This window comes from Venustampulla echinocandica, assembly GCF_003357145.1.
Source record: "Venustampulla echinocandica strain BP 5553 chromosome Unknown scaffold_1, whole genome shotgun sequence".
NCBI lineage: Eukaryota > Fungi > Ascomycota > Leotiomycetes > Helotiales > Pleuroascaceae > Venustampulla > Venustampulla echinocandica.
Genome location: NW_022474206.1, coordinates 3,987,781 through 4,003,304, shown reverse-complemented (window position 1 = coordinate 4,003,304; position 15,524 = coordinate 3,987,781). Strand labels below are relative to the sequence as shown.

Here is a 15,524-nt window from a genome sequence, read left to right as displayed (position 1 = left end):
ACTACACGTGAGGGAATAGTGTTATATAGTTCAAAAAGTATCTCTTGTAATTCGTTTCCGTTCGTAAGGAACCTCCTCCAAGTCCTACCTAAAACCCCGGTACCCCAAAACATGCATTGGTATTTGACGTCCACGGTAAAACTCATTGGGGCCCCCCCTTTTTTCCAAACACCAGACCTATATATCTCCCATATATCCAGGTATCATATTGTTCTACCTATGACCGCTCAAAAAACGCCCCGAAAATATCACTTCATTCGCTTGTTATGCCCACCGTATGCTCCCGTCATATGCCCCTAACTCCTATATCCACATGCATCATCTCAGTTTGGAATATTTACAAGATTAGTTGACAGGCGCTTGGTTTGCTACTTGGCGGTTTCTCAGCGCCTCAGGGTTAAACATAAACTCTCGATCGATATCCATTGATCTTGCGAGTCTTCCGCCAGGTGTCCGTGGGTGCGGGACGTTCACACGGCCCCGGGTGAAAGACTTGTGTGAGTCTTCGTCGTCGGTATTGTCATGGTCATCTTCGTGTTGACTTAGTCTGAGCAGATATATATTAGTATGGCGATTAATAGAGTAATGGGAGTCTGCTTACCTCGCAAAATAATCGGCAAGCCCATCAACACTTGGTGTGCCAATGACGTGATCATAAAGCGGCGGCGGGGTTGCGATCGGCGGTGGAGGTTCCTCATCATCGAACGAAGGCGGATTGAAGCTCGGTTGTCTCAGTAGATGAATGGGTCTTTCCAGAGTCGCATGGTTGGGCAAATGAGCCTGGGCCGGCCGCGAGAGGCCGGGAACACCGCTCTCAGCGCTAACTGGGATATTGTCGAGTATCGATACATTGCCAATCGAGCTGGCTGCAGCGTTTGGGCATCCGCACACTCGCTGCCGCTCTTGAGAGCTAGTATGAGAGCCATATTCGGGGAGCGCCAGGTTAGCCTGCGTCGCCCGACAGCTAAGGATTGTAAACGGAGAGTCGATAGATATCTCAAAGTGACGTCTCTTTTTCCCAGTTGGGTCATCAACATCTACTCGAGATATGCGCATTATAATCTAGTACGATGATTAGTATTTGAATGGCTCAAGGGTGTCTGGCGCCGTACCTTAATCCAGTGGTGCACGCCCGCGCATTTCCATGTGCAATCAGGGACTAACCGCTTCTGCCTCTCTTTTTCCATCATTTCGCAGGTCGGCAATTGCGCATTCATCTCTATCTCCGTCTGGCCCCAAAACTTCTCTAGACCAAGATCGATATCGCCAAGGATGTTTTGCGTTGGCTCGGGAAGTGGTTCCGCATCTACGCCAGTTCCCATTGCCTCATATTCTCTTCTTCTCATAGCATGAGCTCGTGCCTGTGCCCGATCTTCGGCGCTCAGCTCGCCCCCAGCAATCACTCTCACCTCCGAGCCCACAAACTCTTTGCTCACTGGTTTCCCGGCCACCTTTTCGAGCAATAGCAACTTCCTAACAGGGTCCTTTCTCGTCACCCTCCTATTGTTTGTAAAATATTCCACAATCTCGCTGACGTATATCTTGATCTTATGAACTTGCACCTTTGCTAATGGCGTAAGCTTGAATGCAATGGGAATCTTGGAACCCAAAGGGAATGATTTCCCAGAAATCATTATCTCGTATTGTAGTTGATCCTCCCATTTTCTACTAATCGAGATCGGCTCGACCAACTCTAACGAGTCTTCGGATGGCGACCGAATGACGGGTATCTCCTTGAATCCTTGAAGATCCGGCTTGAACGTACCCGAGCGCTTCACGATGGTTTCCAGCATCCAAGATACCGAAGCCAACGGCAATTTGATCGTCTCAGGGCTATTGTTGTCAATTGGCAGCTCAAAGCTGTATTCGTATACCCCTGGATGGAATACTTTGTAGCCCTTTTGCTGCGGAGTCGGTCCGAATGGTGATTCTCCTTTCTGAAAGCTGCGGGACTGGTTACATTGCAGCGACAACCTCTTCATCTCCTTGGAAGACGTTAATGTGCTTGATCTGTATGGTCTAACATTTAGCGATGGTAATGAAAACCCGCTCTGAGTAGTTGTGTTGGACAAGCTATCGAGGTCCAAAGTAGTATTCGACAAGTTGGTGACGGATGAGGATGCGGACTTTTCCCGAAACGAGTAGTTGCATTGCGTGCCATATCCTGATTCTGCTCCTTCATACATCGCATTGAAGAAAGGTAACACTTGGGTCCTGAGGGAGGTTTCCTCAAAAGTTTGGGACTTTTCTGGGGGTATTCCTATGGCATTGTAAGAACATAGTATCCGATTAAACAATATCTTAAAACATACCTTCGGGCCACTCCGTCCGCGCCCTTCCTGTAAATCGAAGTGTCACCGCCTTGATTTTAGCACTTTTAGTGACAACGAGCTGTAGCGTTCCTCTCAATATTGCCGTAGAATTCGATCCAGTGTCTCGCGTCGTGCCATCGTGGTCAAGGCCAGCTAGATATATTACTGGTTCGGCGAGGTGGATGTAGCACGCGACCCCGTTGCCGTGACATATCGGTTTCTCTGGCTCAGCACTACATTTCAATGGCATCAACGGTGCCGGGTTGGGAATTTCCGCCCCGGGCAAATCAAGACTCGGCCGTCCTGACATTGGAAAATCACCCAAACCCGTGCCTGCCGCGACCCTCCTCGAGTATATGGTTCCCGGATCCGCTGAAGCAGCTGACAGCGAGCTCCTCACTGACCTGTCGGTGGCCGGGCTCGCGGACCTCGTGGAACCCGCCGGCGCGGAGGACGCGGTCGACGCGGTCGACGAGGGCAACGGCGAGAAGAGAGCCCCAAGCACCCGTTTTGCTCTCTCTCGCGAAGCCAGCGTTCTGAGGCGTATGCGGAAGCGCGAAGGCTTCTTCGGTCCGGCAAGAAGCGGCGGGGTTCGAAGGTCGAGCGGTATAAAGCCGGCCGGTAAACGTGTTATATGTATCAAGTGCGGTCTTCGTTGTCTTGGACGACACGGCGGCGAGGGAAGTCTTACTGGCTGCGATCTATCGTTGGCCGGACTGAGTGGTGTATAGAGGATAGCTCCCCTGGTGGGATATGACGAGAATGAGCGTCTGTCTGTCATGATGTCCGTTAACCATCAGTTCTCTCTAACCACACAGGCAAGGCCCGGGGCGGAGGAAAGCTGTCGAGGAAAACGAAATAGTATATATGGGATGGGGGAGTGTGTCAAGGGATTCCCCCGACCCTGGTTGGTATGGATGTGGAAGATCTTAATTGCGATGGCCCCTAGGACATCAGATGCACCTGTGGCATGCAAGAAAGGTAAAATAAAATATACGACAGGGAGGGAGAGATGCCGAGAGAGGTGAGGGATATCAGGACGCCATTCCGACGAAATGGCGGCCCTCATGCGAAAAGGGTAAATCAACGATATATATCTGGGAGGGCGGGGTGGTACTTACCAGGCGGGAGGTTGAGCAGGCCGGGATGGGGAGCGGCCTCGGACAGCACATGGACACAATCAGGGATAGGAGGGGATGTAATGTAATGTAAGGTAAGGTAAGGTAAGGTAATGTGATACTTCAAGCAGTCAAGGGCGTTGCGTTACGTCCCGTTGCAGGAGTGATCTGGGAGTGGGTTGTAGTTTGTGGATTGTAGGTGCTAGATGCTGGAATCTAGAGCTGGTGGTGACCGCACGCAGCCGGGTCGCTAGGAGGAGGGGGAGGGCGATGTTGGCGAGTGATGGAACGTGAGACACCGAGAGAGACAAGAGACAGCGAGAGAGAGAGAAAGAGAGCGAGACAACGCTCTTCACCGGCAATCCTGGTCCTGTGCTGTACGATGACACATGCACTTGGATGTGTGCATGTGTGGCGCACGATCAGCCGGACGCAGCTCAATAAATCATTAACTGTCCAGTGGTGAAGGGTTTATTTACTATCAAACTCCACAAACTTCACAAGCTTCACCACGTCACAATGGTATAATCAGATAGGAGCTCTGCTTGCAGCTATTACCACGATCCAAAAAAGAAAATAGAGATCCGAGTCCAGATTATAACAATTAATTTACATCAAAGTTTATTTGATTGAGGCATACACACCTTACGTAGGTGGGTAGGGGTAAGCCAGAGCACCGCCAAGAGAGTGCGTAGTGCGTGGTGCGTAGTGCCCGATGGTGACGAAAGAAATTGGATATTTGCTATTTTCCCTGAACCACCACCATCACCACCACACAAACACCAACACCAACACCGCTAATAATACCTGTGAAGATCTGCTCCCGGTTCCCCTGCAGCCGGCACCCCGAATGCCGATTGTGGAGGAGGCCATCGTTGTTGCTCTGTGCGAAGTATCTCCGAATTACCGTGTCGTGTAGGTAGGTACCTTGCCTAGGTAGGTATTGTAGCTATTCCATTGCTTTCATCAACACCACGATCCCTCCCCCCCAGAATACCCACGGTAGAGTACACAGTAGCAAGATCCCCATCGCCTAGAGCTAGAAGCTCGCCGTCCCCAGTCACTTGACAACAGCGAGAGGCCGCCGTTTGCGGCTTTCAACAATCGAGCCACGGTGCGAATACCTGAAGCTATCGCCGCATTTTCCTCGCTAACTGGGAAGTACTTCGTACGGAGTAGGGATGATAATGGCGCACACGGCTGGCCTGCCTCCGCATTACCGTTCGTACAGTACTACTCCCGTCCGCCACCAGGCCAGTGAGCCCACCGCCCGCAAACTAAGCTCCGTTATTTTCCTCAAGTCGTTCACGTAACCGCGCCATCTTTGCAAATGAGACCAGGCCCAGAGACGAGAAGCCCGGGAGTTCCGGGAATGCCGGCTTCGCACACGGTTGATTGGCAGCAATGGCGTGTCGTACTGTAGGACGCTTGCTGCTGCTTCGAAGGTACTCCGGACTCCACGGCATGATTGGGGATCTAAGTTGCCTTGCCATGCCTTTTCCTTGCCCTGCCAAGCCAGCTTTGCTCTCGGTATTGTCACAGGTCGCACAGCGTAGCAGCAGTCCTCGAGTACGTATCTCCGTGGCACGAAGCTGGGTGGGACTGCGCAGGTGACGCGGTTGAGGGCCGGGGAGCATGAGACCCTTCTGGATCCTCGGAATGATACTGAGTAAGGAATCTGATGTATATAAGAGCCGTGATATTGGTCCTAACTGAATTTAAGTTTCCGGAATATGCCGTCGCTGCTCTCTTCAGCCTTGGCTAGCACCAGCCTTGCGGAGGCAGCTGGGAGGCGAACACATGCCTACAGGTGCCTGTGGAGGCCATCCTCGAGCACTAGAAACATCGGTGAAAGTCCAGTAGTGGCACTGCATGTGGTACTCCAGGTTGGCCACAACTCTGACACCGCTTTTTCGGGCTTTGAGATTCACGAGTCATGGTTCCGGACTCTGGAATGTCTGAGTGGCGCCTCGATTACGCGTGCTTAGGCGTCACAAATATAGTAAAGGATTCGCAACGGGTTTCTATGTCTCTAATGTCTAGGTGCGGGGTATTATTTGGCAAGAGACTAGTTGACTTTGCTCGACGGGATTGAATAAATAGCTGTACGTAGTACTCCAGAGGCATTGTGGCGCTCCAAATATAAACTATCCGTTTGGTTTGGCGTGGTGTGGCTGGATGATCGCCAGCTCTGGGGCGACTACAAAGCAGTAGCGGCATATGGCGTTATTGGGCGAATTTGGTACAAAACTCTTTTCGCTTGGCCATTACCTAAGGTACCCTAAGTATATATGACTCTAATATCGAGTTTCTATCTATACAAATCTAGATAGTGAGCGCATAGGACTGTACTGTATATTATTCGAATATCTAGTCAGTCGCAAAGCGAAGCTATTCCTAGATATCTACCGAACCTTTGTCCCCCAGTATACCATACGCATAGGTTGGCTATCTATATTGTAAAAAAACAGTTTGAGAAGTTCAATATCGGAGTCATATCTGGGTAATGGCCGTTAGGCCTTATGATGCTGGCGAAAAGCGTTTTGCCACAAATTCGCCCAATAATGCGCCATAACAGGTTAGCTTTGGTGCTGGGGCTGTGCAGTTTAAGGTTTAAGGTTTACTCGTAGCTTATCGCGACACGTGATTGTCGATAAGCCATCAACATCACACGCGGCGAACGCGTCGAGAAAATAGTGTCGAACAGCTTTATATCCAGCTGAGACGAGACCATGAGCGACGACGAGGCCCCTCAGCCTCGTAGAAAGATACCCCTAAATGGCGCCTCAGACCTTTCGGCCCCCTTGGCCGGCATTATCATATGTTGCACCTCTATACCAGAGGAGGACCGCGTAGGACAATCGAATTCTTTGTTATCCGTCAAGCCCTCGCCGTACCTGGCAATGTTTGCTAACTTGCCCGGTTCTATATAGACTAAGTTGGCTGGATATGCAGAACAGATGGGAGCCACCCACCGATATGACCTGACACTCGATGTTACCCACCTCATTGTTGGCGATTATAATACCCCGAAATACCGATACGTAGCTAAGGAGCGACCCGACGTCAAGCCCATGACGGCAAGATGGATTGAAGCTCTTCGAGATCTCTGGATGAGTGACCAAGAGATCGATTTAGTAGGGTTAGAGAAAGAACATACACTGCCGATCCTACAATCTCTGAAAATTAGCATGACGGGATGTGATCATCGTGAGGGGTTCTTGTCACAAACGAATTCGGAATCCTGCTAACCCTGTTTAGCGGACGAGCGACTGGAAATCGCAGAACACGTCAAGGCAAACGGTGCCGTATATGAAGGGGATTTGACCAAGCAGATCACCCACCTAATATCGTTCCGGACTGAGGGTGCGAAATATAAGGCTGCGAGAGCGTGGGGGATTCGAGTTGTTTCGATTGAGTGGCTGCGGGACAGTCTGGAAAGAGGAATGATATTAGACGAGAAACTCTACAATCCTGTTCTGCCTGCGGAAGAACGAGGAAGGGGCGCTTGGGACAAAACGAAACCAAAGAGAACCTCGTTAGGGAAACGACTGAGGGAGGACGCTGTTGCTGGCTTAGAGGGACCCAAGAGGAAACTCCGAAGAACCGCTAGCACCAAGCTAAATAGCCAGAGTGAGCAGATATGGGGCGATATTGTTGGGGGTAGGGGGACAGTCACCGAAGTTGCGCGAAGCGGAGTGTGGGATAGCGTTGACGAAGTAGGCAATCAAGCAGGACGAACGAGGTCAGAACATCCACCTAAAGCTAATGCCCGCCAGCCATTGGTAGATATCAAGTCAGTTGATGCGGGCATATTTAGTAGCTGTCGATTCTACTTCTCTGGCTTTGATTCAAAGAGGGCAGAAGTACTTTGCAACCACCTTCTGCCACAAGGTGCCGAAGTTGTAAATACCATTGACGAGCTGCGGTCAAGGCCCCAGACGAATTCACCCAACCACCTTTTCGTGATCCTCCCTCACGATCTACCCACATCTGAGCATCCGAGCCTTCCAGAGTCTCAGCCACCGATCGAAAAAATTACTGTTTGGTGGGTGGAGCGTTGTCTTCACCATAGAAAGTTCATCAGTCCGACGGAGCATGTTGTTGGGCGGCCATTTCCGGTATTTCCAATTGAGGGCTTTTCTGGCATGACAATATGCTCCTCTGCATTTTCCGGCATAGACCTGCTCCATTTTAAGAAGTCAGTCGAGCTGCTAGGCGCCAAATATAGCGAAGATATGACTCCGAAAACGTCAGTACTAGTTACCAAATGCCTATCCTTTCTAAGGAAGGACAAGTTTGAGCATGCCCAGGAGTGGAGAATCCCGATTGTCACTGGTGACTGGTTGTGGGATTGCGTCAAAAGTGGCACTGCACTGAAATGGCGAAGGTACCAGTGCCGATCACGAAAACGATCAGATTCATTGCCAAATATTCGCGGTGGGCCATTATCAAAAGATACAGATAGCAACAGGTTACCCGAAAGCATAACGGAAAAGAATCCTTCGAGGGCGGACAGTTTGTCCTCAGAAGGTGCAGCCAAACCTCCCGAAGACTCGGGGCTGGATGACTCTACACTCATCCCTACTGAAAAGGTTGCCGTGAAAGAGGAACAGAATACATACAATCTCGAACCACCTACCAACGGATCGGTTTCCCCAACGCAAGACCTTGCTGAAAGGACCGAGCCGCTTGCAGACCCATATCACAATTCGTCATCGAGAACTGTCTCAACCGCTCCAGCCCCTTCTGGACACCCTCACTCACGACCCGCCCAAGAAGATATCAGCAGCGCCATTTCAGATCTCCTCGCGAAAACGAAAACATCCGTGCAACCAACGCACCACGAGCCTTCGGACGCCCGCAAACGTGGTATCAACAGGATTCTGGGCCGAGCAACAAGTAATGTCTCTACAGCATCCACCAACCACTCAAGAGCCACGTCCGTAGACTCGACGGCTACACACGGACATCCCGTCGAGTATCCCTCGGGGGTCACAGACGAGCGCATGGCTCTGCTGTTAGCTGGCGATAGGAGTGCGCCAGGTGAAGGGGATGGCCAACCTCCTCCCACGCAACTTCAATACGAGGATCCTGAGAGCAATGAGGTCACGGAGAGGGTGATGGCAAGGATGCTTGGTGAGACGGTACCGCGTAAGAAAGGGAACAAGGAGAGGGCTGTGACGATAGGGGATTTTGAACCGAAGTCGAGGATAACGAGGCAAGGGAGGGTACGTTAGGAGTTGGGTATTTGAGGAGTTGGGTAAATCTGAAATGCATTATTAGCGAGTCGTAGATTCAGCATATTATCATTACAGCTTGATTATTTTCACTTTGCTATTATCGCCATGTTAATCGCCATGCATTATGCTTAAAATACAGGATATCAAAGTATATCTATATATCCCATGGCGCCAAAAAGAGCTACTTCTCTAAACTGATCTCCCCCTCTTATGATTGATGTTTAAATTAGAACTTAACTACAGGATATCGAGGTTCGATTCACTGTTCCTGAAGTAAAAATCATAAAGCCAGTCCTTCCCCCACACTTCAAAACATTAGCTTAACTAACAATTAAATTCTAGAACGGCAAGGGGTGGAAATATACTCCGAGGATTGCAAACGAAGGTGAAAAGCTACAGTGAATGAAATGTTAGTGCTGCTTTGTTGCTGATGATTACAGTGACGGCATACTTCCTAACCACCTGCGTAAGGCTCGCACAGCCAGATGAGCAAGGCATGCCTTGCTTCCAAAAAGAACAAACCCCTGCCCCATGGAGGTTGCTAGTACCCACATTCCGTTGTCAATATGTTTAATATTGGCGGTACTCCCATCATGCGGCATGCAAGTAGATAGAAGTGGATCCCGAGGACAGCTCACATTTGTTTTAGCAAGTATGTAGATCGGTTTGGCAAACATCCAGGTCAACGACAGTGTAGTAATAGACTGACAGCTCCTTTGCAATTTCTCCCATTCGCCCAACTCCTCCCATCCACCACATCGTGCTGATATGGGTTGAGAATCTCATTATTATAGACCGGTTCCTTTCTACCACCCTCTACAACATGCTCCAATCCCCATCCCCATCCCCATTCCGTTGATTTTATAGACCGTTCATTAGTTTTTGTCATGTTCTTTCATTGTTTTGCTTTATTTTGTTCGTTTCTTCTACTATTATATACTCATTAGCCAATTTTCTATTAATTATTTTATACTTCTTAAAATTAAGCATAGAGACAATAGAAAAAAGATACTACCTGATGTAGGTGCTCAGGGTTGTCAAAGGATGTGAGTTGTGCTAGCTCGATGTGAGCGGCATAGAAGTGAGGTCGTAGACTTCAAACTGAAAACCGAAATCCGATTCGTCTGCGACGACGAACTGATTGACCCCTAGCCTTTGCTACCTCGAACTCATAACCCATCTAAGGTGCGATCAGAAGTAGACGGAGATCATATAGAACGTAAGTGGGTATGGAACGAATAAGGAGTACAGGGTATTATATTGGGGCTATTCGGCGGAGTGTGAAAGGGCTGTATATTTCATGACAGCAAAAACGGTTATCAACACAGAGTAGAGTATAGTTAGCCGCTAAGTGGGGACCCGTTATCGCAACAAGCTCAAGCAGCTAGATACCGAACGGATCTAAGGGGCAGGAAGAATTCCTGCTTTTATAGTTGGGGTTTGCTGTCTATGACCGTCAAGGAGACACTGGCCTTTAGGGGGAAGGATAATTGTAACCTGGAACTTTACAGAAGGGCTACTCTTATACTTTAATATTTAACTTATCCTTAAGCTTGTGCTGAGTTGCTCTGATTTTTACTAAAATCTTCTGGCTTGAACAGTGCGTTTCAACTTAATCTTTGGACTCTTTTTGCTACTTGAAGACGGTGTCTATATTGTTTCAGTTTACTCCCTTCTCCTGCGGCAATTTCAAGATACTGGTTTTATATCCAGATCTGAAAAAGCTCTCGTCCCGCTTTGCAGGCTGAAAGAGTGGTAAAGTGGCATAAGAAGTACCACACAACAAAAACATATCATTCCCACATAATCCCCCTCAACCTCTGCTTCTCCTCCTCACCCCCGAAAATAATCTCAATTGGCGCCCTAGCCAGTTTGTAAATCTTCTTCCGATCTAGGCCAAAGTGCTCTGCGACGAGAGCATACTCATTTGAAAGGCTACTTCCAAAAACCCCCACATCATCCGTCTATTAAATTTTCATTAGCACTTGGTTTTATACCATCCACAAAGTAAACTGTCAAAGCACAGAAACCCGACGAAGGAAGAAAATGGGATAGATGACATACACTTAATGCAATAGCACAACCGGCTTTCTCCTTCCACCACCCAAAATGATGATCCCCAAAGCTGCCCGTAATCATCTTTGCATGGACGTTGCAGCTCAGGCAGAGCTCAAGGCCCAGTTCCCGCTTCGTGATATCTTGCTTTACGTCATCGGGGACGTGGATAACATGACCGAGGCGGTCCGGGTTGAAAGAAAGTAGAGTCCAGAGCTCCTTCTGCGTTGAGGATTGTGGGCATTCTGCGAAATGGAGAGTGATTTTCAGCCCGTGCTGCGATGCTTTGGTGAATGCTGGTTTGAAGATGGAGACGTCCCCCACGGCGGGATCGCCGCACAGATCAACTCCTACTACACCTTGGGTGTGGTATGCGATTGCGAGGTCGACAACGTGCATTGCGGTGTCGATGTCGTTTCGACGGTCGATCGAGAGGATTAGGTTAGTTTTCATGGTGGAGGATGCGTTGAAGCTTTTGATGCATTCGAGGATTGCTCGGACGTAGTCATCTTTGGTGATGTCTGCTGAAGGGATTGCTCGGGGAGTTGTGCGAAGTTCAAGATAGACAACGCCGTCTGCTTCGAAGTCCTTGAGGACGGATTGTGTGGTGTATATTAGGGAAGCGTGGTTGTTGCAGAGGGCGTAGATATATTTGGAAAAGAGAGGAAAGAAGCTGGCTGGGTTAGAAGGTTGAGGTTGAGTGGAGGTATCCTTGGGATGCTGGAATGGGCAAAAATGAAGGTATAATTTAGAGATCCGCAGGGGAAACGGTAAAGTTGGTTCCTAGTAGTATTCCTGTCCAGGTCTACGCAAACCGGAAATAGCATTCCAGGGCATCCTCTCAAAGCTAGGCACTCATCGCCAATGTTGTGCATTCAGCTCCTGTCAGCCCTACTCAGGGCGATCCTCCAACGGAAGGATGCATCAGGAAGAGGTTTAATATCTCTATACATTCCCAGAAAAGAACAACCAGTACTTACGTCTCCAAGTCATAATCAAATTTGCCCACGGGCATTTCCTCCAGGGGATCTCTCAGTTCCGTCTCTCCCTGTTTAAGCTTCTCCCGCCAAACATCATGAAGACATTCTCGACTGATACTGCCACTAAGATGGGCATGCAACTAGAAAACCATATTCAGCTCCGTCCATCCAGGCGGTATGTTCCTGCACTACAAAAAGGGAAAAGATTGGCATTTCGTCAGCGACCTAGATACAGTAACTACTATATGCCTTTCGTTTGGAGCAGAAGGATCACCAATGGGACAAGACGCAGGTCGTGACGCCGCCAAATGGAGATTTCCAAGGAAGACAGTCTAGCAAGTGAGGGCGATCGAGCAGGCGCTGTGCTGCTTGCACGCATGGACAAGCATAGTGTACTGTAGGTGGGCATTTCGGTAGGGTATGAAAAAGAAGATGCAGCTCGTCTGCGGCCGTGCCGTGCCGGGCGTAGATCTGGTTGTAGATAGGCGCCAAGGGCCAAGCAAGTCTCTATACGCGATAACGCAGGACGGAAAAATACACCCAAGTACCTAAGCCGAAGGTAAGGTAAGGTGAAAGAGAGAATAAGGGCCACAGCCGGAGCAACTACTACCCCGTGGATACTGTGCAGTGCGTGTAAAGCATGATGTTGATCTTTCTGCTCCCGCCGAGCCGTGTCGTGTGTCGTGTCGCATCGTCGGGAGAGAACAATAACAAGGATATGAAGAAAATACTATGTAGAGATAGGATTCTCCAGCCTCAACTCTGCTGCTTGTCCCGCCATATTGGACGCAATATTGCGCTGAAGAAAGAGAGTCGCTCACCTCTATTTTAGGCAAAGATCTGAAGTCGATGGTAGCAGATTGCGGCTCCATCACCACCCAGGTCGTGACACAGCGGCTTGCTTCGCGCGGATACAGGCCCGAGAGCAATGGCTTCTTCGTACAGTAGGTATGTACTGTACATGTACCAGCTGTACCCAATATTGGACTTGCGCGCGAAGGTACGGAGCAACTTTTCGAGCGTAAATAATGATAAAGGGTTGGGTTGTTTGTGTGCCAGCCTGCCAGAACGTCGCCGACGTTGTGTCTCCAAATTTGGAACGGGTTTCACAGCGAACACGAACTAGGCGGATTGCGTTCCTTTGATGGCCAGTAGGGCTTTTGGGGGCTTTTGGCGGTGGCTCAATGCTCAAAGCTCCATGAATGATCTTCGGCTCGGCTGCACCTGCACCTGCGCCTGCTCCTGCTCCTGCATCTGCATCTGCGCCTCTGCTTCTGCTTCTGCTCCTGCGCCCGCGCCCGTGTCTGCATCGACGTCTGCGGAGCATCTGCAGCTTGGTCGCCGGGCTCGGATTGCCTTGAATGGATATGGCTCCGGGAGTGCTACTGTACTGTACAGTCTGTACGGTGCCAACTTACCAAGTAGGCGTTAAGAACCTAAGGCCAAGGGTGATTGTTATCTGGCAGCATCCAGTGAAGCGATTTAAAGGTTCTTCCATGGACGGTACTCGAGTACTTACGTTACCTACCTTATTAGCTTGAGTTATTAATGGTTTCGACTCGTCGATTCGATTCGGGCCGGTGCTGCTACTTGCTACCGAATACACGGCCGAGCGTAACGTTTCGGGGGATTGTGGGGAAACCCAGCACGTACGATGCGGCAGTAATATACTGTGGGCCACTCAAGCCATCCGAGATTATAAACGCTGGAAAGGGGATGGTAGCCGTCTTTTAACTCTTACCTCCTCTGAGGTAATGTTGTTATTAGTAAGGGCAGCTATTAGGTCTTGGAGCTCGCTAGCTTTGCTGTGATAAAAGTTATCGCTATGTCCAACCCCACATAAGCCTGTGGCTTGGTGAACCCATTACGAAAGAGCTAGACTTCGTAAACTAGACGAGGATTGGGCTTCACAAAAAGTTGCTCCTGCTGATTATTACTCTAATGCTTTGCATTCGACAGGCCTGCTGGAAAGCCACCCCACTTGAAGCTGGCGCCAGGTCGAATGACGTGCATAGAACATTCCTTCAGTCTTAAAAACAGGAGTCGGCTGCCGCCCTGAAGATCATCGCCGTTCTAAACTACGAGATCGGCTTCTAGGAATGTTGGGGTCAAGCGGCTCAAGCCTGAGGAAAGGAATGGGGATTTATGCTGGGCTGGACTGGCTATACACTAGTGCTCTTCCAATGCAGATAGCATTAAAACTTCGGTGCGGAATAGAGGAATAAGATAAGAGGTCTAAGGAGCCAGGGACACATATACCTCACCGTGGAGAGAGAGGGTGTTATGCTCTCCGAGTAGTGTTGCCATTCTATACAGACATGAGGGATATATGGGTGTGACTTGAGAAATATACACACACTCCCTGAGATTACGGAGTAGGAAGGAAAAAGATACCATGGCTTGTGACAGAAGGAAATGCAGTTAAGGGCCAATCGATCTAGGTTCAAAAAGCTTGAATCCAGGTAGGTAGAGTACCTAGGTCTGTATCCACTTGGCACCAAGTCAAGTTCATCATTTCGCACAATCGTTGGCTCGCTCGCTTGCGCACCGACTTATCTCACTCCTTGGATACCAGGTACCCTAAGGTAGGTAGCTACATACATACTCACTGCCACTGGGCAGCGAAAAGGCTTGCTCATCTTGTCTGACGAACGCGGGGCAATTCGAACCATGGTGTGGTGGTGGATGATTCGCCATGTTCCGGAGACTGATTCAAGCTGCCGCCGTGCCGGCCAGCAGAGCCTGTCGTCGTTGGTCTGGATTTCCGGAGAAACAGGGCGGCCGGGAGACGGGATATGATGCGAGGTGGCGCGATGTGGTTGATCATATATATATAATATGACAGGAGGAGAGGACTGGTTTCCAGCATACGGTAATACCGGAGGGCCAATTTCAAGGGAGGGTGGTTTTATTCCTGGTTCGCGGCTGCAGGCGCGATAGATTGGGGGGGGGGGCACGGAGGAGAGGGTAGATTGGATGGGATGGGGGGAAGGGTTTCATCTGTCCCACGTACTACCACGTACGTACTTCGTATACTCACTCTGCTTCGTTCTCTCCGATGAGTGGCAGCAGCGGGCTGGAATTGCCGTAGTAGCACGATTATTTGATTTGATTATCTGATTATTGGAGGAGAGGGAGTGTGTACTGTAGGAGGAGGGACTTTATTGATGGCGAATAGGAGTAGGAATACTTTGTAGGAACATCCGGTTATTTGTTACCCATACGGAGGTCGACGGGTCGCCACGGCGCACGGGCCGGGTGGGCTTGATGTTGGGACGGTCAGGTGACCACGGGCGCCGATGGAGAGAAAGTTGGGGGGAGAGGGGAGAGGGGAGAGGGGAGACATCCATATATCTACGGCGTAGGTGCTTTGTAATTACTAGCTCTCCTCACATGCCTATTCACATTCACTACTTCATAAGGTAGTTAATACTGTACAGTACCTGTAGGCTGTATGTAGCTGAGAAACGAGAACCGGGGATTTAAGTAGAACCGTCTTCCAAATCCCCCCCCCTCCCCTATCAACAGAATCTAATCTCATATAACTGTACAGTAGTAGGTGGTCGCTGGATCGCGTCGGTGGTCGCTTGGCTGGCTTGGCGGACCCAAACCGGCCGCATCCTGCGCCAGAGCCTGCGCAGTGCGAGCAGCTCGTCGGCTTGGGAGTTGTGGCTGTGCGTGTGCACTGTATCTACTCCGTAGGTACTCTAAGTCTCTCGTTACGTCGCAGGTTGGCAGAGCGCGTAGTACCACTTATTCGTAGGTACTGCTACGTACCAAAGTGGTTATGAGCTGTTAGTTACGGAGTACAACAGT

The 15,524-nt window shown here is 49.8% G+C and overlaps 3 protein-coding genes across 3 annotated transcripts; 1 reads left to right on the top strand and 2 right to left on the bottom strand.

Moving 5' to 3' along the window:
- Positions 1–345: 345 nt before the first annotated feature.
- Positions 346–3,093, bottom strand: BP5553_03846 (Uncharacterized protein; the record flags this gene model as incomplete). The annotated part of the gene is made up of 4 exons (XM_032012469.1): positions 346–547; positions 602–1,062; positions 1,113–2,260; positions 2,313–3,093. The coding sequence occupies 4 exons, from the start codon at positions 3,091–3,093 to the stop codon at positions 346–348; spliced, it is 2,592 nt and encodes an 863-aa protein (XP_031872162.1).
- A 3,069-nt stretch (positions 3,094–6,162) lies between these two features.
- Positions 6,163–9,075, top strand: BP5553_03845 (uncharacterized protein; the record flags this gene model as incomplete). The annotated part of the gene is made up of 4 exons (XM_032012468.1): positions 6,163–6,282; positions 6,364–6,640; positions 6,692–8,661; positions 9,016–9,075. 4 exons carry the CDS (start codon positions 6,163–6,165, stop codon positions 9,073–9,075), a joined length of 2,427 nt encoding a protein of 808 aa, XP_031872161.1.
- Positions 9,076–10,466: 1,391 nt separating this feature from the next.
- On the bottom strand, positions 10,467–11,743 carry BP5553_03844 (putative adenosine deaminase; the record flags this gene model as incomplete). The annotated part of the gene is made up of 3 exons (XM_032012467.1): positions 10,467–10,637; positions 10,738–11,401; positions 11,709–11,743. The coding sequence occupies 3 exons, from the start codon at positions 11,741–11,743 to the stop codon at positions 10,467–10,469; spliced, it is 870 nt and encodes a 289-aa protein (XP_031872160.1).
- Positions 11,744–15,524: the final 3,781 nt, after the last annotated feature.